This window comes from Rhinoderma darwinii, chromosome 2, assembly GCF_050947455.1.
Source record: "Rhinoderma darwinii isolate aRhiDar2 chromosome 2, aRhiDar2.hap1, whole genome shotgun sequence".
Taxonomy (NCBI): Eukaryota; Metazoa; Chordata; class Amphibia; order Anura; family Rhinodermatidae; genus Rhinoderma; species Rhinoderma darwinii.
This window is the reverse complement of record NC_134688.1, coordinates 65,770,264-65,793,984: the sequence shown is the minus strand read 5'-3', so window position 1 is coordinate 65,793,984 and position 23,721 is coordinate 65,770,264. Positions and strand designations below refer to the sequence as shown.

The following is a 23,721-nucleotide window of genomic DNA, read 5'->3' as shown; positions in this document are numbered from 1 at the left end:
GCCAGTTCACACCAGAGCATAATGAGACTTCTCCACTTATCAACGTGGCAGACTAAATCAGATCAAATATAGCCCTGATCTTATGTTTTCAAGACTGCGTTACCTGAATCTTATTGCAAACTATTATTAGAACAATTAATAACAACAGAAATCTCGTCCTGTCGTTTCCAGTAATGGCTCCCTCTAATTTCCATTACAAACATACCCTTCAGGCTTTGGAACAATTATGACATCAGTAGGGGATAATTATGTTTTCTGTGCCATGTTCTAAGATGCAGGGAAGGAAGGACATTTTAAAAAAGGAGGACTTTGTGCTACATCCATTATTCTTTAAGCCAGTCAAGCCATAAAATGTCAGAGACCCTATCATTATGTCTCTTTAATTGTAATTCCACTACAGATGTAGTATATAATTTGTAATGTGCATAGATTTATAGAATCAAGAGGCCAGTTCAGGTATAGGACTGAAACGATAGGAAGCTCTACATCAGTAATCTCTAACTTTTCACTCTTCTACAGTTGCATACTTACAACTCGCAGTGTGCCCTAAGAGCCGCAGGCTGTTGTGAGTTTTACTAGAGAGCCACAGGTCAGGGACCACTGGTTATTTCCATAATGGACAATTTATTATATCAATGGCAGCACACATTAGCTGGATTTAGGGTATATGTACATGTGGTAGCACACATTAGTGGGATTTAGGGTATATGCACATGTGGTGGTTTCAGCAGATACATTGTATTCAATAGGATTTTATGAAAACCCATTCACACACAGCGCCACTTTAACCAGGTCCCCGGGCAGCGGCACCGTTTTCAACTGTATACACCTCCTCAGGACACTGATACAGTGGAAAACTATGGTGGGGCAGAGAGCTATCTGCTCCCTATACCGCCATTCTGTATAGTCGGCCTGATGAAGCAGGCACCTGGTTGCCCAGCAATGGGACGCGGTTTCTGACAATACAATGGGGACACCTACCATGAACTGCTTGCCGCAGACAGGTACTATGAAGTGATGTCATCGTGCCTGCCTGCGCTGAGCAACACACAGAATAGATCAGAGATCTGTGTCATCGGATCAGGGCTAGATGAGTATTTATTTTAAGGAGGCACTATGGCGGCATTATACTAAGTGGGAAGGTACTATGGGGGCATTATAATGCATGGGGAGGCACTGAAGGACATTATACTGTGTACGGGCTATATAGGGGCATTATACTGTGTGGAGAGGCACTATGGGGCATTATACTCTCTCGTTGGGCATTATACTGTGTGTGGGGGACACTATGGGGGCATTAAACTATGTGGGGGCACTTTTTTTTTTTTAAACCTCTTGCCAGAATGTGAGGGCCACTCATGACATCTTTGCACTGGGCACACAAATACGGTAAAACTAGGGCTGTTCACACACAGTGGGGCATATTTATTAATACGGTCTTTAATTTACACACCTTAGACCTAGACTAGATGTGCCAAATTTAGCACTATGGCTTATACGGTATGATAAATTTGGCTCATCTCTAGACACTTGTCTAACTTCCTGCCAACTTTTGGCTGGTTTAGGTTTACTACACCGCGTTCCAAATTATTATGCAAATTTTATTTTTCGCTGATTTTCCTAAATAGTCGATGCAAATGACAGTCAGTATAATCTTCAAGCCATCAACCGTTGGAGTATAATGCAAATTTTATTGAACAAATCTCCTAATGATAACAGATTTTTTTTTTAGAAGTAAAAAACTCAAAATGCACGGTTTCAAATTATTATGCACAACAGAGATCAAACCATTTTAAAGGTTGTAAAGAGAACTAAAATGGTAATTTGTTGAATTTGCAGCATCAGGAGGTCATATTTACAGAAATCAAAAGCTCTTTCAATAAAAAAAAAAAAAACGGAACAGGCCAAGTTACATGTTAACATAGGACCCCTTCTTTGATATCACCTTCACAATTCTTGCATCCATTGAATTTGTGAGTATTTGGACAGTTTCTGCTTGAATATCTTTGCAGGATGTCAGAATAGCCTCCCAGAGCTTCTGTTTTGATGTGAACTGCCTCCCACCCTCATAGATATTTTGCTTGAGGATGCTCCAAAGGTTCTCAATAGGGTTGAAGCCAGGGGAACATGGGGGCCACACCATGAGTTTCTCTCCTTTTATGCCCATAGCAGCCAATGACACAGAGGTATTCTTTGCAGCATGAGATGGTGCATTGTCATGCATGAAGATAATTTTGCTACGGAAGGCACGGTTCTTTTTGTACCACGGAAGTGGTCAGTCATAAACTCGACATACTTTGCAGAGGTCATTTTCACACCGTCAGGGACTCTAAAGGGGCCTACCAGCTCTCTCCCCATGATTCCAGCCCAAAACATGACTCCGCCACCTCTTTGCTGACGTTGCAGCCTTGTTGGGACATGGTGGCCATTCACCAACCATCCATCTGGACCATCCAGCGTTGCACGGCACTCATCAGTAAACACTGTTTGAAAATTAGTCTTCATGTATTTCTGAGCCCACTGCAACCGTTTCTGCTTGTGAGCATTGTTTAGGGGTGGCCGAATAGCAGCTTTATGTACACTTGCAAACCTCTGGAGGATCCTAAACCTTGAGGTTCGCGGGACTCCAGAGGCACCAGCGGCTTCAAATACCTGTTTGCTGCTTTGCAATGGCATTTTAGCAGCTGCTCTCCTAATCCTATTAATTTGTCTGGCAGAAACCTTCCTCATTTTGCCTTTCTGAACGATCCCGTCTGTGCTCTGAATCAGCCACAAATCTTTTCACAGTACGATGATCTTGCTTAAGTTTTCTTGAAATATCCAATGTTTTCCTACCTTGTCCAAGGTATTGCACTATTTCACGCTTTTCGGCAGCAGAGAGATCCTTTTTCTTTCCCATATTGCTTGTAACCTGTGGCCTGCTTAATAATGTGGAACATCCTTCTTAAGTAGTTTTCCTTTGATTGTGCACACCTGGCAAACTAATTATCACAGGTGTCCGAGATTGATTACAATGACCCAAAGAGCCCCAAGACACAATACCATCCATGAGTTTAATTGAAAAACTAATAATTAAATGTTTATGACACTTAAATCCAATGTGCATAATAATTTAGAACACTGTGTATAGTGCAACTGTTTTTTTCCCAAAATTTGCGCCAAGGTGGCGCATTTTAAGCCATGCCCCAAAATTATTTTTCAATTTAAATAGTACATTTGCCACCGTGCCTTTTTTGTGTTGTTTTTTGTTTTCCCCATTGATTTCAAGAGAGAAACCACAAGAGAAATGGAATTTGTCCCTGGTGTGGGGGCAGCAACTGATGCAAGTGAGAACAACTCGTCGTTCCTTAGCACGGATGGGCTATAAAAGCTAGTTTGAGTGCCATGGCTGTCTAAGTGAAACAGAAAGGTGAGGCTCCAGTGAAGAAAATAGCATAATAGCCAAAAATTGTATCACTGAGCAGTGGAAAAACATCGCTTGTTCAGATGAAACCAGATTTCTGTTGAACCATTCTGATGGATGGGTCAGAATTTGGCGCAGGCAGCATGAATAGATGAACCCTTCCTGTCAGGTATCAGCAGTGCAGGCTGGAGGAGGGAGAGTACTGGTGTGGGGAATGTTTTCTTGGCACACCCTGGGTCCTCTGGTTAGAGAAAAAAGAAGGAGCGGGTGCCAGCGAGTAATCCAGATCCAAGTATTGTTCCAATAAATAAACAATATATCTCACAGCACTCCAAGTGAAAAGGAAAAAAAAATGCAGTGATTTATTCAAGCATGCTAGGTAAGATAAGTATGTCAAACACTAGAGGGGAATCCCTCAAATGGACAACCCTGAGAAAAAAAAGACCTTGAAAACATGGGTGGGAGCTGCATCCACCAATGAACTGGACAAGAAAAGGATTTTACGGGGAGTACTCAAAAAAATCCTGTTTTCTGGTTTGTTACATTGGGGGACAAAGCGTGGGACGTCCTATAGAAGTTCCCAGGGGCTGGAACAGAACACAGGACATGGTCAGCTATTTCACAGATGCCTGCAAGACCTTGCAACCTAGGGAAGAGTCTACAGAAGCAAAAGTGCGCACCTGGTAGAACTTGACAAAAGGTATGCATAGTAGACCACATGGCTGCCTTGCACAATTGAAGGACATGATGTCAAACAGCCCAGGAAGCACCAACCACTCTGGTAGAATGGGTCATGAACTGAAATGGTGGCACCTTTCCCCGAACTTGATAAGCCTTGTGAATGATCATTCTAATCCACCAAGCAATGGTGGCCTTGGAGACCATCAAACCCTTCCTGGGACACTACGAGAGGATGAACAGGGAATCAGAATGGAAGCAGTGCTAGAAAGGCAAGTCTGCAAGGCGCGGACATCCAGGTTGTGGAGGGAACGCTCCCTCGGATAACTGTGAGAAGGACAAAGAGCCGGCAACACAATATCCTTGTTCATGTGAAAGGCCAAAACAACTTTAAGCTAAAAAGAATGCACCGCACGGAGCACCGTCCTGAGATCCTGTAGATGGAGATCACTACAACCAGAAAGAAAAACAACTTTCCAGGACAGAAGACGGAGAGAGCTCTCTGGTAAGAGTTCAAATAGTCTCGATTGTAAGACATCCATGACCAAATTCAGAACCCAAGAGGGGATCGGATCACAATAAGGGGGACCGCATGAGCCGGCCCCTGCAAAAAAAAAAACTAAAGCGTCAGCCTTAGACCCCAATGGGCAACCGAACAAGATGTTAAGAGCAGACACCTGCCCCTTCAGAGAGCGGAGTGCCAAACCATGATCCAGACCTCTGCAAAATGGAGAAAAATTCTGGACAAGGGAAAATGCAAGGAGAGAAGCCTGCGATCGCCATACCAAATGAAGGTAGGCCTTCCATGTACAATGGTAAACGTGGGCTTCAGAAGGCTTTCTAGCCTTAAGCATAGTGAGAACACTCTCCGGAAAAAAACAAGCCCACAGAATGGCGGCCTTAACAGCTACGCCGTTAAATGTAAAGAACTTAAACTCTGGGGGATGAGAGGTCCCGGAGAATGAAGGTCGGGACAGTGAGGTATGGGCCACGGGATATTGACCAACAGGGACATGAGGTCCACGTACCAACAGCGGCGCGGCCAATCCGGGGCTACCAGAATCCCTTCTGCCTTGAGCCGCCACGGCAGGAGAGGCAGAGGAGGTAAGACATACAGAAGACTGAAGTCGAATCATGGTGCCACGAGAGCGTCCACGGTGCAGGCCTCCAGAGGGGACCTGTCGATTGAGCCTGGAGGCCATTAAGTCCACGTCCGGACGATCCCACCTGAGACCAATATGGAGAGACCACACTCCGGGATGCACCGTTTTGCGACTAAGAATATCTGCAACCCAATTGTCTACCCTGGGAATGTGAACCGCTGTGAATGCCGGAACAGGAGCTTCCGAATAGACTAGGATCTTGTAGGCCTCGGACAATACTGCGACGTGGCAACGGCCATGGCATTGTCCGTTTGAACATGCACTGGGTAACCGGACAGTGACTATGTCTAGTGCAGAAGGCACAGAACAATGGCTCTCAATTCCAACAGATTGATAGGAAGTGAGCCTTCCTGTGGATACCACAGCCCCTGAGGTGTGAGGTTCTGAAAGGTGTCCTGTCCGTCCCCCCCACCCTCTCAGACGGACATCCGGGGAAAGGATTAGCTAGCTCAGTGGGAGGAAGTAGCGCCCCCGGAGAATGGCCGGGGAGGTGATCCACCACTGAAGTGATCGACGGACTGAGAGATCCAGAGATTGCAAGGATCGGTCCCAATGGGAGAGGATGGCCGCTCCAGGGGTCACGTGTGGAACTGCCCACTGGGAATAGTTTCTATTGAGGCCACCATGGTTTGGAGAACCCGTATGCAGAGGCGGAGTGAAGTTGGCACAGCTGTCTATAACGAATGGAATCTGTCCTGTAGAATCAAAAGAAATTCCGGAGGAAGGAAAACCTTCGCCGAGCGTCTAAGTTGACCCCCCCAAGAACACGATCTGCTGGGACAGAGGCAGGCAAGATTTCGATCGGTTGATGATCCAACAACCAACTCAGAGTGCCCAGAATAATCTGGACAGCGGTCTCATTGTCCTCCCTGGGGGGAGACTTAATCAGAATGTCATCTAGGTACGCCGTGATCGACATCCCCTGGTAGGAAGGAATGCTATTACTACAGAGAGAACCCTCGTAAAGACTCTCAGAGCAGTGTCCAGTTCGAATGGAAGGGCCACAAACTGGTAATGTCGGGACAGTACCACAAAGTGCAGAAAGCACCAAGGCAGATCGGGACCTGCAAATACACGTCCTTGGTGTCCACAGAAGTAAGAAATTGCCCCTGGTCCATGGATGCAATGACAGTCCAAAGAGATTCCATCCGAAAATGAAGTACCTGAGTCAGGGAAAAAAAAAAAAAAAAAAGTTGACTGGAATAGCAACCCCCCAAAACCTTTGGCTTGGGGGCTCCGGAAATATGACCCCTTAAAGAAGCAGAGTCGATTGCCCGAAAACAGGCAATCGCTCTGCCAGGGGACCGCTAAAGAAACGTTCTGGAGGCAGGCTAGCAAATTCGATCTTGTAGCCGGAGGAAACCACCTTCTGATCCCAGGCATCCAAAATGCGAGAGCCAAACGTCCTTAAAAGCGCAGAAGCCTGCCCGAGGTGAATCGAGTGGGAGTGCACTTTCAGGCAGAAGTGGCTTTGCCAGCCCCAGAATTCACCGTAAGAGATCAGGGATGCCAGGAGTAGTGAGCCTTGAAAGAAGCCTTCGGATTCTGCTCAGCTTGTGTGCGGGATGATGTGGTGTAGGAGAACCCACGAAAGGACAGAAACCGCAGACCCGCCTTTTTGGCTGGAGTAGTGCGCTTAGGCCTATTTTTAGGAAGAGTGGTGCTTTTGCCACGCATGGCCTTTGAGATTATCTTGTCTAATGTAGGTCCAAATAGACAAGAACCTGCAATGGGGAGAGCAGTCAGGGAGTGCTTGGAGGCTGAATCAGCAAACCAAGCCTTAAGCCAGGTAGTCCTGCAAATAGCAACAGAAGAAGCAGATGCATGCACCACCAGGCAGGTAGCTTCCCAGATATACTTGGACGCATCAGAGAGAAGGGGAGACAAGTCAACCAGTTCTTCCGGAGGAGGACCTGAGAGCAGGCCATGATGGAGTTTGTGTGCCCATTCAGTAATCGCTCTGATAACCCAGACAGATGTGGGAATTGGGCAAAGGGCATAGCCAGAAGCCTCAAAAGTAGTTTTGGCAAAAGAGCTCACACGGTGATTCACAAGATCTTTAAAGGAAGTGGAGTCCGCCGTAGTTAAAGTAATGGCCTCGGCTAAATGAGTAACCGGAGGGTCCACCGCCGGATACCTAACCGATGTGGAAGAATTTCCCTAGTGAAAGAGACAGAAAACATCCAGACGTTTAGAATGAGAAAATTTCTGGTCTGGGTGCTTACATTCCTTAACCAGTTCAGGACCAGGCTATTTTGAGCCTTCAGGACCAGACACCGTTTCGCCCCGGTTTGTTAAATGGCTGTAACTTGGGCTAGCGGCGTGATTTTTGCGATGTTTTTTTTTTCCGTAGACCATGCAGGTTTCTTACACATCCTTTTTTCTATTTTAGAATTTTTATTCTTAACGTTTGAAAACAGTAAAAAAATAAACTTTTTTACGTTTCAGCTATTTTTTTTTGGTAATAACATCATTTTACCCTAAAATAGACCTTTTATTTATTTGTGATAGTCATTGTCTACCAGTTTTTTTTGGGGGGGGTGGGTATTTTATGTGTATTATTTACTCATTTTTTTTGTACTATTGTTTTTATTACTATGGTCTGTCCCTCAAAGGTCAAAAGACCTTTGGGGAACGTTATATATTTTTTTTCTTTTTACACCACACAGCACAGCAGCCCCAGTTACAGGGGAAATCAGCCCTCTCATAGCAACGATTGTCACTAATAGGGCTGTGCTGGGTCTAGTAAGACCCAGCAGCAGTTTGGGCACATGATCGCCGGGTGCCTTTAGTGACAGTCACATGAACACCGGGAGCAATAGAGACAGCGGCACGGCCTCCATTCCTATACACAGCGTTCATACAAAGCTGCTTCTATCTTCTCCTCAGGGTCCCTGGCAGTCACTGACAGCTGGAAATCCGACATTCAGCTGTCCGATCGCTCGGGCAGCAAGTTAAAACCCGAGCCGTAAAAAGTCTATGGCTCGGGTTTTAAGGACCCTGACTGCTGGCCGTAAAAACACAGCCAGCGGTCGGGAACCAGTTAAGGAAGGCTGAAGAAAAGACATGGAATCAGTGTAAGGGGAGGTCACAGAATCAGAGGGGTGTCACGGACAGCCTTTATAAGTATCTCCACCAACAAAGGGAGGTAAACAGAGCCCTTACCAAATGAATCCGAGTCAGATAATTCACCCACACACAAAACATCTCTAAGGGGAGAGGAAGCACCAGACCTGAGTTCAGGTGGGGGCAGTGAAACTTAAGAGGATCGCGAAAACAAAGGCAGAGGCTTCCCTGATCTCCGCCGTTAGAGTGAGATGCGGCTGTGTAATACAGCCATTGCCCCGCTCCTAACAAGTGTGCATGAGGTGATGTGATCGGCGCTGCACTAACGAGCGCCAGCACTGAAGACAGAACATGGTGGTGTTTTGCAGTGCGCCCACCAGTTTGTTTTTTCGGCTGCAGTACTCATTAGTACAGCACCGGTCGCATCTCATCACGCTGACTGAGCACACACACTTGTGTCAGGAGTGGGGCAATGGCTGTATTACACAGCTGCAGCCCCGCTCTGACTACATTCATGTGTTGCAGTACTAAGCTGTGCGGCTCCACAGCTTTGTATTGAAATACATAAATTAACCTTATTGAACAATTTGAGAGTGAACGGCATCGATACAGTATCGATATTTCTATGCATCGCGCAACCTTAGCGGGCAGACATGCCACCCAGGATCGACTGAGTGATGCTCGCCAGATTATCAACAGTCCAGAAAAGGACGTTAGCCCATTCCAGATCCAAACCCATCATACCAGGGGTGATCAATACTGGAGGTGGCAGGAGTGCAGAGGCCGCAGGCGTTTGGTTATGAGGACGGCATGCATCGCATAAAGTAAACAAGGACATTTAGTATTGCAGTTGGAAGTGGCATAATAAACCGTAGAGATTTCCTGGCGAGGTGGTTCCCCTTTAGGGCCAGACATGGCAGAGTGGGTTGCCTGACTTCACATTGAAAAAGTGGGAGAGCAGAAACCAGAAATGCCACTCAATCTGTGCAGCAAATGTGCTCCAATTTAGGGAGTATAGGCTGCCTTACCTAGCTCTCCAAGAATAATTCACTGCCTGAGTTTAGCTATTAGGGTATGTTCACACACCCTATTTACGGACGAAATTCGGGCGTTTTAGCCAAGAATTACGTCCGAAAATACGGCTCCAAAGCGGCAGCAAACGTCTGCCCATTCATTTGAATGGGCTTTACGATGTTCTGTGCCGACGGTCATTTTTTTTACGTGCCGCTGTCAAAAGATAGTGCGTAAAAAAGACGCCCGCGTCAAAGAAGTGCCTGTCACTTCTTGAGACGTAATTGGAGCAGTTTTCCCTCGACTCCATGGAAAAACAGCTCCAATTACATCCGTAATGGACGCAGCGAAAAGCGCCTGCACTTGCCATTACGTCAGAAATTGCGGAGCTGTTTTCTCCTGAAAACAGCTCCCTGATTTCTGCCGTTACTGACGTGTACGTGTGAACATACCCTTAGGAGGAGGACGTTCCTAGATGAAGATAGCTCAGTGACTGCAAGCTAGAGAACCTGTAGGGGACTAGAAGGAAGCCAGGGGCTGATCCTACCTGATTCCAAGGTGTCTAGTATCTCTCCTGAAGCAAGAAAGCAGCAGCTCTGTTCAGGAGGTCGTGTCCACAGCAACATTCGTCCAAAAGGAGGGGGAACAGAAGAGAACACTTAAAGGGAACCCCCCCCCGCTATTTCACCTGTATCATCTATTTGTCTCCACCTTCTGGTCGCTTCTATATGACATGTCTATGTCCATGCTTTCTTCAGTGATGCATTCTGTGTTTATTTCTGCATTGTATATACCTGCATTGTGTATACCTGAGTTGTACCTCCATATTGTCCGTAAAATATGACGACCGTATCTATATTTATGCCTTAAATCAGTACCATAGATCATCATGTGATTCCACCGCGCCTTGTGCGCGCACAACGATTCGTATCGTCCAAATTATGAGTTTCCTAGACAAAAGATTTCTCTCCATAGCCATATGGTACATTCCCTGATGTGTTGCATGTACCTGGGATCCAGGTCTCTGTTTCCTCCTTTTTGTTTTCGTTTTCGATTTTAATTTTCACGTTGATTTCATAGTCCTATGTGTTAGGTGTACTTTGTTTGAATTGACCCAGTTATACGCTCTGTTTTTTCACCTATATGACATGTTTTATGATGTTATCATGTAAATCTTAAGTGATAGTTCTCCTATACCCATGCCATGATCTAATCAATTGTACATTTCTCTAGTGCCCGACCAAGGTCTGTCTGACCGAAACGTCGACGTCGCACATACAGCCTCTGGCATCCATAATAAAAATAAAAATATATTTTTGTAACACAAGCAAGGTGTGCCGAGTACAAATTCTTAACCTATAGCCGGGTTGGGACCCTACCTCGAGCACCCAAAGAAACCAGTGCCATCTGAACACAACCATACTTAAAGGGAACCTGTCACCAGCATTTCACCTATGAAGTTTTGATAGCAACGGCCAGTGAGGGATAAGTAAATTTCAATAGGTGAAATGCTGGTGATAGGTCCCTTTAAGCCCTACCTACAGAGCACTGAGATTGGCCGGTCTCACATGACCAATCAGGAGGGAGGATTAATTCCCCATGAGGGGATAGAGAAAAAAAAAAAGCACGTTTCAGCGCTATTGGAGGAAAGACTAAAGGGCCCAGTCTGTGAAGTGAAGCTCAAAATCGCGCAGGCCATAGTGGAAAAAAGTGCTTCTAGCTGTAAAAGTACCAAGGAGTGTAGATGCGAGAACAAGGAAATAGGCTGACAAGTGGTGGCTCGGGGGGATGGGGGTTACGTAACACTCACCCAGCTCTCAATCTCCAAGATGTATGCCCAGCAGGAGCACCCCCTCAGTGTTACCTCCTTTACTAAGGGGACACTGGTGGGAAAGGTAGTAGGAGGTGCTCCTTAGGCTGGCGGGTGACAGAGGAGCTTGTGCTTTTGTCCCGCTTGTCTTCATAGGAATATTGGACAGCAACACATTTGCATATGACCCCGTGCACCTGTCAAAAGGGGAACACAGGGAGACAAAGTCAAACCTCTGCCCATAGTTCCTCTTATAAAATCTTGCCAGAGACTTTGCTGCTATCAGAAGTGTCTTCGTCCTTCTACACTAAGCGAAGACCGAATAGCTCAGTGTCTGTGGGCAGGGTATATCCTTTAGGAAGAGAAACATTTTTTTTATTTCTTCGTGTCAAGCCTAGTGGCAACAGCATATACCCACAGTCTGTGTCCCACAACGTTAAAAACAAAGCCAAGTCTTGTCAAAACTAGAAGGCAGGAGCCACCCTGTGTGTATCAGTAGGGCCTTATTCACATGACCATAAAAAAACGTCCGTATTAAGTCCATAAACGTACTTGTAAATGTGCGTATTTTCATAGGTATTTGGGTCTGTAAGCATGCCTATATTACGGCCGTGTGTCCGTACTAGATGGCTGTTGGATCAGTTTTTTGTTTACATCTGTACATAATCTCCTAAAACAGAGAATACAACACACTATTGTCCCAACTTGACTACAGATTTAAATTACGTTTTTTCTTCACCATATTACAGATGTGATTATTTTGCGTCTCGATTGACGTCTAAGGAATTCTGACACAAATCGGCATCAAATGCGGTTTTGTTTATTTTTTAGCGTCCGACTACATGTTTCCATAAGAAAAAAAACTTATGTGAATTGAGCCACATACCATCACAGGGTCAGCATGAAGACAGTATTGAGCTTAGTGTGGACTAGGATACCGTGTGAATTAGCCCTTACCATACAGCAAGGAAAAGATGATTACACTGACAGAGCGACTCTGAGCCCTCCTGCTGCAGTGTATTACACTGAGGCGAGGGGAGCATCACAGTCAGTGAGAAAAACACACTTTCTGCTGCTTACAGATGCCGAGGATAGGAGAAGCAGAAGACAGGGCTGTGCTATCTGCGCATGCAGTGCTTCTTTAGGAAAGAACAGCTGGAGGACGTAACTAATGACTACAGGAATAAACAGTGAGTGCCCCATTGACATTCCACTTGTAAATATCTCTTTAGCCATGCATTTTCTGAAATTATATAATTTTAAGAGGATTAATATTTTCAGGTATGAAGCATAAGTAAAGGGGATGTCTGTGGTGTCTACTCCTATAGCTTAGCTGGCATAAAGTTTAGATATTTTCAGTACCCATTTCAACACAACTAGGCAACTATACTATTTAAAAGGCAGACCAGTATTTCATACCAGCCGTGACTAACCTGCAGCACAATGCTCTAACAGCATGTTCTCAGCATGGTTAGCTGGAGCCATTATAAGTTACTCTTTAAACATTTGCTTTAATTATACAGATTGCTCATTTGTTGTTCTATTTGTACTACAGTTCAAATATCACATGAAATATAGAAAATATTTATAAGTAAATTACAAACTAAAGAACAATATTTTGTGAGATATTTTGCAGGTATATTCCCTTTAAAATACAAAGCATATCCAAGCGTAGACTTTTTTTGTTTTCCAGAAAATCAGTAGTACATAAGGATGTAGGGAATTTTGTTGTGTTTTAGTAGAAGAAATTGGCATCTCCCTGACCTTTGAGCTGCTTGTGGTTCCCCCTTTCCCATGTCTGCATTCCTACAGTAAATCAAAGATAGGGAGGAGGAGAGTAGGGGTATGATGCTGCAGCTTCTCTCCCTTGCCGTTTGTGATGCTGTGATAGAGGAGCAGAAACGGAGAGAAATCTGATTGGCTCAGAGTGCTGTGCACAGAACTAGCATCACATAAGAAAGACCCTACCACTTAGCAGGCAGAGGGAGAAAATAAGTATTTTCAAGAGGCATGCAGAAGGATGAAAAAAATACCTAAAAAACACAGGTTAGATAATATCTGTCTGCACTACATTAAACCTATACTTGCCTAAGCAGGGATTTTCTTTTTATGCACGCTTTTAAAGTAGAAATCTGACAGGATAGCCGTCATAATAGGACTTGTAGAGATCTGTCATTTCGGACCCCCAATGATTTGCACAACGAAGAGACAAAATCACTCTACAGTGTTTGAACCTCTCTGGGACTGTTTAGAGATTTCTATTAAAGAGGCTCTGTCACCACATTATACGTGCCCTATCTCCTACATAAGGAGATCGGCGCTATAATATAGGTGACAGTAATGCTTTTTATTTAAAAAACGATCTGTTTTCACCACTTTATTAGCGATTTTACATTTATGCTAATTAGTGTCTTAATGCCCAACTGGGCGTGTTTTTACTTTAGACCAAGTGGGCGTTGTACAGAGGAGTGTATGACACTGACCAATCAGCCTCATGCACTCCTCTCCATTAATTTAGGCAGCGCATAGGGATCCTTTTAGATCCTTATGTGCTGTCTTATACGAACACATTAACAATACTGAAGTGTTTAGACAGTGAATAGACATTCCAAGGGATGTCTATTCACAATGTCTGCACTTCTGTGGTAGTTACAGCAGAGGAAGCGTGATCTCACTGTAAATGACAGGTTACAACGAGATCACGCTTCCTCTGCTGTAACTACCATAGAAACAGTAACAAGTGCAGAGATTGTGAATAGACATGCCGTGGAATGTCTATTCACTGTCTAAACCTTCAGTATTGTTAATGTGTTAGTATAAGACAGCACATAAGGATCTAGCAGGATCCCTATGCGATGAGTAAATGAATGGAGAGGAGTGCATGATGCTGATTGGTCAGCGTCATACACTCCCCTGTACAACGCCCACTTGGTCTGAAGTAAAAATACGCCCACTTGGGCATTAAGCAACTCAATAGCATAAATCTAAAATCGCTAATAAAGTGGTGAAAACAGATAGTTTTTTTTAAATAAAAAGCATTACTGTCACCTACATTATAGCGCCCATCTCCTTATATAGGAGATAGGACACTTATAATGTGGTGACAGAGCCTCTTTAAGGCTCATGTACACAACCGTGTTTTTCTTCAGTTTGCGATCTGCATTTTTTGCAGATATTACACTGACACATTCATTTCTATAAGGCCATGCACACCTCAGTGTTATGTGCAGATTAATTTTTCTGTTCCGCTAATTATAGAACATGTCCTATCCATGTCTGTTTTTGCAGTCGTATTGCTAGGAAATGCATGGGAAATCCGATCACGTGACCTTCCTATGGGCGCGGACCACGAAATACACAATGGCACACAGAAACATCACGGACATATAAAATAAATGTGGCAGCAACTCGGAGGCATTACGGACGCAAATACGTCCACTAGGATCCATAGTTTGCATCTCGATCGATGACAGCGGTCGTGTGAATAAGGCCTTAAAGGGGCTGTCTAATTTAAATAGCCCATTTTCATATAAGCCATTAGGGAATTCAGAATTAATAGAGTGGGGGCTCTCTGTTCAGGGTCCTCATCTCTTGTTTAGACTGGAATGAGGTTACAAAGAGCATCCCTCGCTGTAGGGGAACCGATCCTGCATTTTATAGACAACCTACCTAAAAATTACTGCAGATATTCATGACAGCAGTGCTCCCCAATTGCAGTAGTCTCTTTCAAAATTATGAGCCCTGATACTGCAAAAATTGTTCATTAATATTTTAAGGAACATTACAAAAAGAGTCCAAGTTGTTGATTTGACCTCCAATTCGATTGAGCTAAGCACTTTTACCAAATTGTACTCAAACTTTGTTTCCCTACCAGAGATAAAACCATGGTTAAATGGAGACAAAAGAAAGTTACTTAAATTAAATAAAACTAGAGAAGGGGGATAAAATAGGTAGCGTCTTTAATACATTATTTTCATAGCACAAACACTTTAAAAATTATAATAGTTTAAAATTGTTTTTCATACAATTTTGCAATGCCACAATACAGCCAGCCAGGTCTGGCAACAATACTGAGGTGAAAAATGACAGCAATCTGACAAGGTCAGGTTGTGTCATCCTATTGGACATGAGATTTCAGAATATACAAAAAAAAAAAAAAAAATAATGAAAGAGCACCATGAAAGACCAAAAAGGAGGCCAAAAGTTCACAGAGCATTAAATAATTGAATGCTGAAAGACTGACTTACAATAAACCATGTCTAGAACAAAATATGACACTTTCCAAAATGATTTTTCACAGTAAAAAGGCCAAGGAAATTAATTAATACACACAATGGCAAATATTGCTTCATTTTCATCCATCATATTGGACAATCAGATGGCCAACTATGTCAGTTTCAAGCTGCAAAATAAAAGCTATACAAGCACTTTGACGCATAAAAATTGAGCTATTTACAGCTTTAGGTCTACATGTCCAGCACACGTTACAAACCGCACAAATATCCATAGCGAATGATAAACAATTGTGGCCGCAGCTGCAGGGGTAAGAAGTCCATTCTCGTTGTCAGTGCATGACCCCTTTGTGTACATGAATAGCCTCAGTCCTATTCCACCGTACAACAGACATTTCATCTACTTCTCTCTTCCAGGAAAGCAGTTTCCATTCCTTCATCGTTTTTTAGCAGATCGACGCCGTACCTGTGAAGAGATTTCACTTCAAATAAACTGTAACCTGCACACAGATCATAAAATAAAGTTGCTTTCAAACCAGAAGGATTTTATTTCGGTTAACCCCTTCCCATCACAACTATTTTCTGGATTTTCATTTTTTCCTCTCCACCTTCCGAAAGCCATATCCTTTTTATATGAGGGCTTGTTTTTTGCGGGACCAGTTGTAGTTTTTCACTGCATCATTTATTGTACCATATAATGTATTGGGAACCTGGAAAAAATATTCTTTGTGGGGTGGAAAAGGGAAAAAAAAAAATGATTCCTCAATCTTTAGAGGGGTTTCCTTTTACAGCTTTCGCCGTACGGTAAAAATCACGTTAACTTTATTCTACCGGTCAAGACTATTACGACAAAACCAAAATTTATAGTTTCTTTTTTTTGTGTTTTCCTACTTTTACAAGGAAGAAACTAATGGTTAAAAATACAATTTGTGTTTTGTCGCCATATTCTGAGAGCCAGAACTTTTTTATTTTTCCGGCCATTGAGCAGTATGAGGGCTTACTTTTTTGCAGGACGAGCCATAATTTTTATTGGTACCATTTTCGGATACATGAGACTTTTTGATCACTTTTTATTTCATTTTATGTGGGGATGTGAAGTGAAAAAAAACTGATTCTGGCGGTTTAATTTTTTACGGCATTCACAGTGCGGGTTAAAGAGGCTCTGTCACCACATTATAAGTGGCCTATCTCCTATATAAGGAGATCGGCGCTATAATGTAGCTGACAGTAATGCTTTTTATTTCATTCCACGGGATGTCTATTCACAATCTCGACACTTCGTTACTGTTTCTGTGGTAGTTACAGCAGAGGAAGCGTAATCTCGCTGTAACCTGTCACTTACCACGTAATCTCGCGGGATTACGCTTTGCTCTGCTGTAACTACCACAGAAACAGTAACGAAGTGCAGAGATTGTGAATAGACATCCCATGGAATGTCTATTCGCTGTCTAAACACTTCAGTATTGTTAATGTGTTAGTATAAGGCTGGGTTCACACGACCTATTTTCAGGCGTAAACGAGGCGTATTATGCCTCGATTTATGCCTGAAAATACGGCTCCAATACGTCGGCAAACATCTGCCCATTCATTTGAATGGGTTTGCAGACGTACTGTGCCGACGACCAGTAATTTACGCGTCGCTGTTTGACAGCTGTCAAACGGCGACGCGTAAAATGACTGCCTCGTCAAAGAAGTGCAGGACACTTCTTTGGACGTAATTTGAGCCGTTTTTCATTGAATTCAATGAAGAACAGCTCAAATTTACGGCCGTCAATGACGCCTCGCAAATTGCGAGGAGCAATTATGTCTGAAACGACGGAGCGGTTTTCTCCTGAAAACAGTCTGTAATGTCTATTCACTGTCTAAACACTTCAGTATTGTTAATGTGTTCGTGTAAGACAGCACATAGCGATCTAAAAGAATCCCTATGCGCTGCCTAAATGAATGGAGAGGAGTGCATGACGCTGATTGGTCAGCGTCATACACTCCTCTGTACAAAGCCCACTTGGTCTAAAAGTAAAAATACGCCCACTTGGGCATTAAGCAACTCATTAGCATAAAGCTAAAAATCACTAATAAAGTGGTGAAAATAGATTGTTTTATTAAATAAAAAGCATTACTGTCATCTATATTATAGCGGCTATCTCCTTATGTAGGTGATAGGGCACTTATAATGTGGTGACAGAGCCTCTTTAAATAATGTTATATTGTAATAGTTCGGACTTTTACGGAAGCGTCGATACCAACTTTGTTTATTTTTTACATTACCTTAGAGAAAAAAAATTGGAAAATGTGTTTTGTTTTTATTTTGATAAAACTTTTTTTTTTTTTTTACACATTTTATTAGTCCCCGTAGGGGACTTGAACCAGCGATCGCTGGTAGAATATACGGCAATACTAGTGAATTGCAGTATATGGTCATTTCTACAAACTCCTGTTAAGCCCAGAGGCAGTGCTTAACAGGAGATTAAGAAAGGCAGCCCTGGGGGGCTTTCATTAGGCCCCTGGGCGGCCATGACAACAATTGGCAACCCCCAATTGCATTGCAAGTGGGGGGTGTGATGAGCTGTCAGTCAGGCACCCCCTCTTTTTAACATCTTAGATGTTGCGATCGTGATTGATCGCAGCATTTTAGGGGTTAAACGGGAGTAAAGCATGATCTCTGTTCCTGGCAGTCACGGGCGTCAGCTGTAATACACTTTAGACACCCGCTTCGTACTGAGTGGGCTCAGCGTGTGAGCCCTCTCCAAACATCACCCCCCCCATTACAACGTAAGAGTACGTCGTGGTGCCAATAGAGGTTTTAGCGGCACAGCCCTGCACGTTTACAGCTCTCAGCAAGCATCACCTGGAACTACAGAAAGACCGGGATCAGCTCATGCTGTGTACACTAACAATCCAAGTATTCAGAAACAGCTTACAGCACCCCAAACTACAGTCCTCTATATGCCTATTTGAAGTGATTCGGCATTTGCATCAATACATTTCAAACGGAGGAACAGCAAACCCTCAGTTGTTAAATAGCATTAAAATAACCACCTCTCAAATAGAAAATAGATTTTTTGGAGTACTTGCCGTAAAATCCTTTTCTTATCCAGTTCACTGGGGACACAGACAGTGGGTATATGCTGTTGCCATTAGGTGGCTTGACACTATGAAATAAAAAAAAGTGATTCCTCCTACAGGATACATCCTGCCCACAGACACTGAGCTATTCAGTCTGTCCCCAAGCAGTAGGAGAAGCAGATACAAGGTGAGATAAGGGGGGAATCCCTCAAACTGTAAAAGTAAAGAAACCTTGAAAACAATTGGGTGGTAGCGGTGTCCCCCAATGAATTGGTAAAGAAAAGGATTTTACTTTGAGTACTCAAAAAAAATAATCCTGATTTCTTGTTTGTTACATTGGGGGACACAGACCGTGGGACGTCCTAGAGCAGTCCCCAGGGGTGGCAAAAGAACACAGGACATGGTCAACTTTTTCAGAGATGCCTGCAATACCTTGCGACCCAGAGTAGCGTCTGCAGAGGCGATGGTATGCACCTGGTAGAAGTTGACAAAGGTGTGCAGAGAAGACTACGTGGCCACCTTGCACAATTGAATGGAGAGGCCTGATGGTGCATAGCCCAGGAAGTCCCAACCGTTCTGGTAGAGTGGGCCGTGACCCGGAAAGGGGGAACCCTTACTCGGATACAATAAACCTCGCAAACAATCCTTCGAATCCACCGAGCAATGATGGTCTTAGAGGCCGCCAAATTGTTCCTGGGATCCTCAGGGAGGATTAAGAGGGAATGCGAATGCCGGAAGGAAGCAGTGATAGAAAAGTAAATCTGCCTGAGCACAGACAACATACAGGTTTTAGAGGGAATGATCCTTCGGATGATTGGGTGGACAAAAAGATGGCAAGACAATATCCTCATTCATGTGGAAGGCTGAAACCACTTTAAGCAAAGAGGAGGGCACCATGCGTAGCACCACCTTGTCTCGGTAAATAGTAAAAAACTGAGAACGACAAGAGATCTCGAGACCATTCGAATGGAGCTATCTGCGACTACAAAAACCACCTTCCTAGGTACTAGGTTGAAACGTGTCGCTATTTCATCATTTGTTTTATACTGTTTTAGAGAAATAAAAATATATCTTTTACCAGATTGCTTGTGAACTGTGGAGTCACTCTCCCGGAACGAGCCACAACCTGGAGCGCTACGAGAAGGAGTGACCATTTTACTTTGGAATCCATTGGACATTACCTTCCAGGACAGAAAGCGAAGAGAGATTGTTTTCAAAGATTAAAACGGAGTCGACTGAATAACATCCAAGACCAAATTCAGATCCCGCAAGGGAATCTGGGGATAAAGGGGACCATATGAGCCATCCCTTTCAAAAAATTTGGAATGTCAGATTTAGATGCCAACGGTCGTCCGAACAAAATGGAAAGGGCAGATACCTGCCCCTTCAGGGAGCGGAGAGCTAAACAGTGATCCAAACCCTGCTGTAAAAAATAGAATAGAATCCTGGACAAGGAAAAATGCACGCTTGCGATCCTCACACCAGCCAAGGTAAGCCTTCCACGTACGATGATAGAGGCGTGCTGAAGAGGACTTTCTGGCCTTAAGCATAGTGAGGATAACACTCTCCAAAGAACCACAAACCCTCAGAATGGCGGCTTCAGTAGCCATACCGTAGTGACCTCCAATTCTGGTGGAAGAGAGGTCCCTGAAAGGTCAGGACGGACAGGTAAGGGCCACGGGACGTCGACCAAGAGGGACACGAGATCCGCATGCCAACTGCAGCATGGCCAATTGGAGGCCACCAGAATCACTTCGGCCTTGAGCCATTGGAGAAGCCGCAGCAGGAAAGGCAGAGGAGGGAAGACGTACAGGAGACAGAAGTCAAATCATAACGCAAAAGAGCGTCCACGGTGCAGGCCTCTGGTTCCCGAGCTCAGGAGATTAAGCAGGGAACCTGGCGATTGAACCTGGAGGCCATCAAGTCCACTTACGGACGACTCCACCTGAGACAAATTTGGTAAAAAACTTCTCGGTGAAAAGACCACTCCCCGTGAACCACTGTTTCGCGACTGAAGAAGTCTGCAACCCAATTATAGACTCCGGGAATGTGAACTACTGTGAGAGCCAGAACATGAGCTTCTGCCCAAACCAGGTTATTCAGATAAGCCACAGCCATGCCATTGTCCATCTGAACTTACCGGGTATACGGACAAAAATAAATTTGTCCAGTGAAGAAGACACAGAGGTCTCAACTCCGAAATGTCGATGGGAAGGGAAAATTCCTGTCGAGACCACAACCCCTGAGCCGTGATTTCCGAATGGTCCCCCCCCCCAGCCCTTGAGGCACGCATCCATGGAGAGTATCAGCCAGTTCAGCAGGAGGAAAAAGCGCCCCGAGTGGAACGGCCGAAGAAGTGATTCACCACCGAAGTGAGTGATGGACAGAGAGAGGAAGGCGGAATTTCAAATCCAGTGAAGCAAGAATCTGTCCCACTGGGAGAGGATCGCCTGCTGCAGAGGACACGTCTGGAACTGCGCAAATAAAAGGGTATCGATAGAGGCCACCATGGTCCCGAGCAACCGGATGCAGAGGCGGAGTGAGGTTGGCACAGACGTCTGTAGGGAACGGACCCCGTGCTGAAGAATAAAATTATGTTTGGGAGGAATGGAAACCTTCGGCGAGTGAGTCTCGAAGGTGACCCCCATAAAAGACGATCTGCTGCGGGGAAAGACAAGACATGGACAGGTTGATGATCCAACCGAACCAGAGAGTGATCTGGAGGCCCATTAAGTTGCCCCCCTTGGAGGGAAATTTGATTAGCAGGCCGTCCAGGTACAGGATAACAGACACCACGCCGGTGCGAGAGATTGCCATCATGACACAGATCTTTCGTGAACACTCGCGGGGACGTGTTCCAGGCAAAAAGGACGAGCCATAAATCGGTAATGACAAGAACGTACCAAAAAACACAGGAAGCGCTGACAGGAAGTGTAGATCGGAACTTGCAGATATGCATCCTTGATGTCCATATTCCATGGAAGCGATGACCGATCGGAGAGATTCCATCCGAAAATACCGGACCTGAACATGCGCGTTGAGGCACAGGAGATCCAGTATGGGCCGAACTGTCCTTTTTGGGGACGACTAAAAAAAGGTAGGAATAAAAACCCTAGAAACTTTGGTTCAAGGGTACCGGAATGATGACCGTCTGAAGTAGTAGAGTGTACATTGCTCGAAAGAAAGGGTGCCGCCCTGGATGGAGACTGTGGAACTGAAAGAAGCGCTCTGTAGGGAGGCTGGCAAATTCGATTTTGTATCCCAAAGATACCACCTCCTGAACCCAGGCATGCGAAATGTGAGTCAGACGTCCTTGAAGTGCAGAAGCCTGCTCCCCCCCACCCTGGGCAAGTCAAGTGGGGGCGCACCTTTAGGCGGAAAAAAGCCTTGCTGGTTCCAATCTTTGCAGGTGGAGGTCAGGGGCGCCAGGAGGGCCAGGTCTTGAAGGAAGATTTGGCCTTCTGATTATAGTGAGCTCTCGGCCTGGATGAAGTGGTGTTCGAGAAACCACGAAGGTAGCAAAAAACGCATACCAGCCTTTTTAGCCAGGGTAGTGCGTTAGGTCTATTTTTAGGAAGATAGGCGCTTTTATCATTCGTGGTTTACAAGATAATTTCATCCAACCTAGACCCAAAGAGACAAGACCCTGAATAGGGTAGATCTGTTGGGGAGAACTTTGAGGCTGAATCAGCAGAGCCAGGTAGTCCTCTGAATAGCGACAGAGGAAGCCCTCGCCAATAGGCGGGCCGCATAAAGAGCAGCTTCCCAGATATACTTGGACGCGTTGGCGATCAGATGGCATAGATCGACTTATTAATCTTAAGGATTCGAGAGCAGGCCGTGAGTTTGTGAGCCCATTCAGTGATGGCTCTGCTAACCAAGAGAGATGCAAAAATCGGGCGAAGGGCATAGCGCGAGGCCTCAAAAATTATTTTAGCAAAGGAGTCCACGCGTCGATCCAGGGGATCCCTGAAGGAAGCGGAATCCGCCATCGGCAAGTCAGTAGCTTTGGCTAGGCGAGAAACCGGAGGATCTACCGACGGAGTGTCCACCCATGTGGAAGAATTGCATTGTTGAAAAGGGGTTGAAAACATCCAGACAGCTAGAGTGGGAAAACTTCTTGCCCGGGTGCTTCCATTCCTTAAAGACAATGCCCTCTCGTTCCAAGTGGGCTGGAAAAACAACCTAAGAACGTTGGGGCTGGAGAAGAGAAATGGAGTAAGCGGAAGGGGAGGGAGCAGAATCAGTGACAGGAAGTGTGTCACGGATAGCTCTAATTAGCACCTCCACCAAATCGGAATCAGATAATTCACCGTGAGACAAAACCTCTCTAGGAGAGGAGGCACTTGCGGGATTGACATGGATGGGGAGTTAATAAGATGACGGGCAGAACAAGAGTCAGGCGGACAGGCAGACATGCCACCCAAGACAGACCGAGTAATGTTCGCCAGGTTATCAACTGTCCAGAAAGGGGAGTTAGCCCATTCCAGATCCCCACCCATCACACAAGGGGTGAGGAAAATTGGGGGCGACAGGGTTGCAGAGGTCGCAGGCATGCATCACATAACGAAACTGCCCACAAGGAAATTTAGTATTACACTAAATGGCAAAGGTAGTCGGGCCTGAGGGTTTCCTTTTAGGGTTTAGGCATGCCAGTAGAGAGTGTTACTTAACTCCCACTGAAGTAGTGCAAAGGAAGAAAAATCACAAACTGCGTAGCCAGGAGCACTCCTAATTAGGGAGTAATGGCTGCTTCACCTAGCACTAGAAAAGTGAAAACTGACTGAAAACTAACACTATGAGAAAAGGGGTATGCTCCCTTAGGAAAACTGACTCAGTGCCTGTGGACTACGGCGCCTGTAGAGGAAAAGAGGCAGCAAAGGCTGATTCTACCCGCTTTCCAAATGTCAGAAGTCCTCCTGAGGCAAGAAGAAGCAGCTCTGTTCAGGAGGTCCTGTGTCCCCAGCAGTGTCCGTCCAAGTGGAGGATAGCATAGGGTAATGCTGAACCCCTGCCCACAGAGCTCCACGATTGGCCGCTAGTGGTCATGTGAGGAGATCGGTCAATCAGGAGAGAAAGGATTCCTCATGATAGATAGGGAAAAAGGTGCGCTAGGACGCTATTGGCATAGTACAGTGAAGCCTTCTGCATGAGTGGGGTAAGGTGCACTGAATAGATAATTTGTGGAAATTCTTCATTATAATCACATACAAGATTATGCAGCTAATGCAGATATAATAGAGGTCGCAGGATAAAAATTTAGAGGTCCAGCACACGATAGGATACAAAACG

The 23,721-nt window shown here is 44.9% G+C and overlaps 1 protein-coding gene across 2 annotated transcripts in view; it reads right to left on the bottom strand.

The window, feature by feature from the left end:
* Positions 1-15,073: 15,073 nt before the first annotated feature.
* Positions 15,074-23,721, bottom strand: part of PDS5B (PDS5 cohesin associated factor B) — a 120,536-nt gene continuing 111,888 nt past the window's right edge. For both annotated transcript variants that reach the window (XM_075851707.1, XM_075851706.1), the window contains exon 34: positions 15,074-15,829. In XM_075851707.1, the coding sequence (XP_075707822.1) occupies positions 15,800-15,829 (30 nt within the window). In that variant the 3' untranslated portion in view covers positions 15,074-15,799. The remainder of the gene's footprint in view (positions 15,830-23,721) is intronic.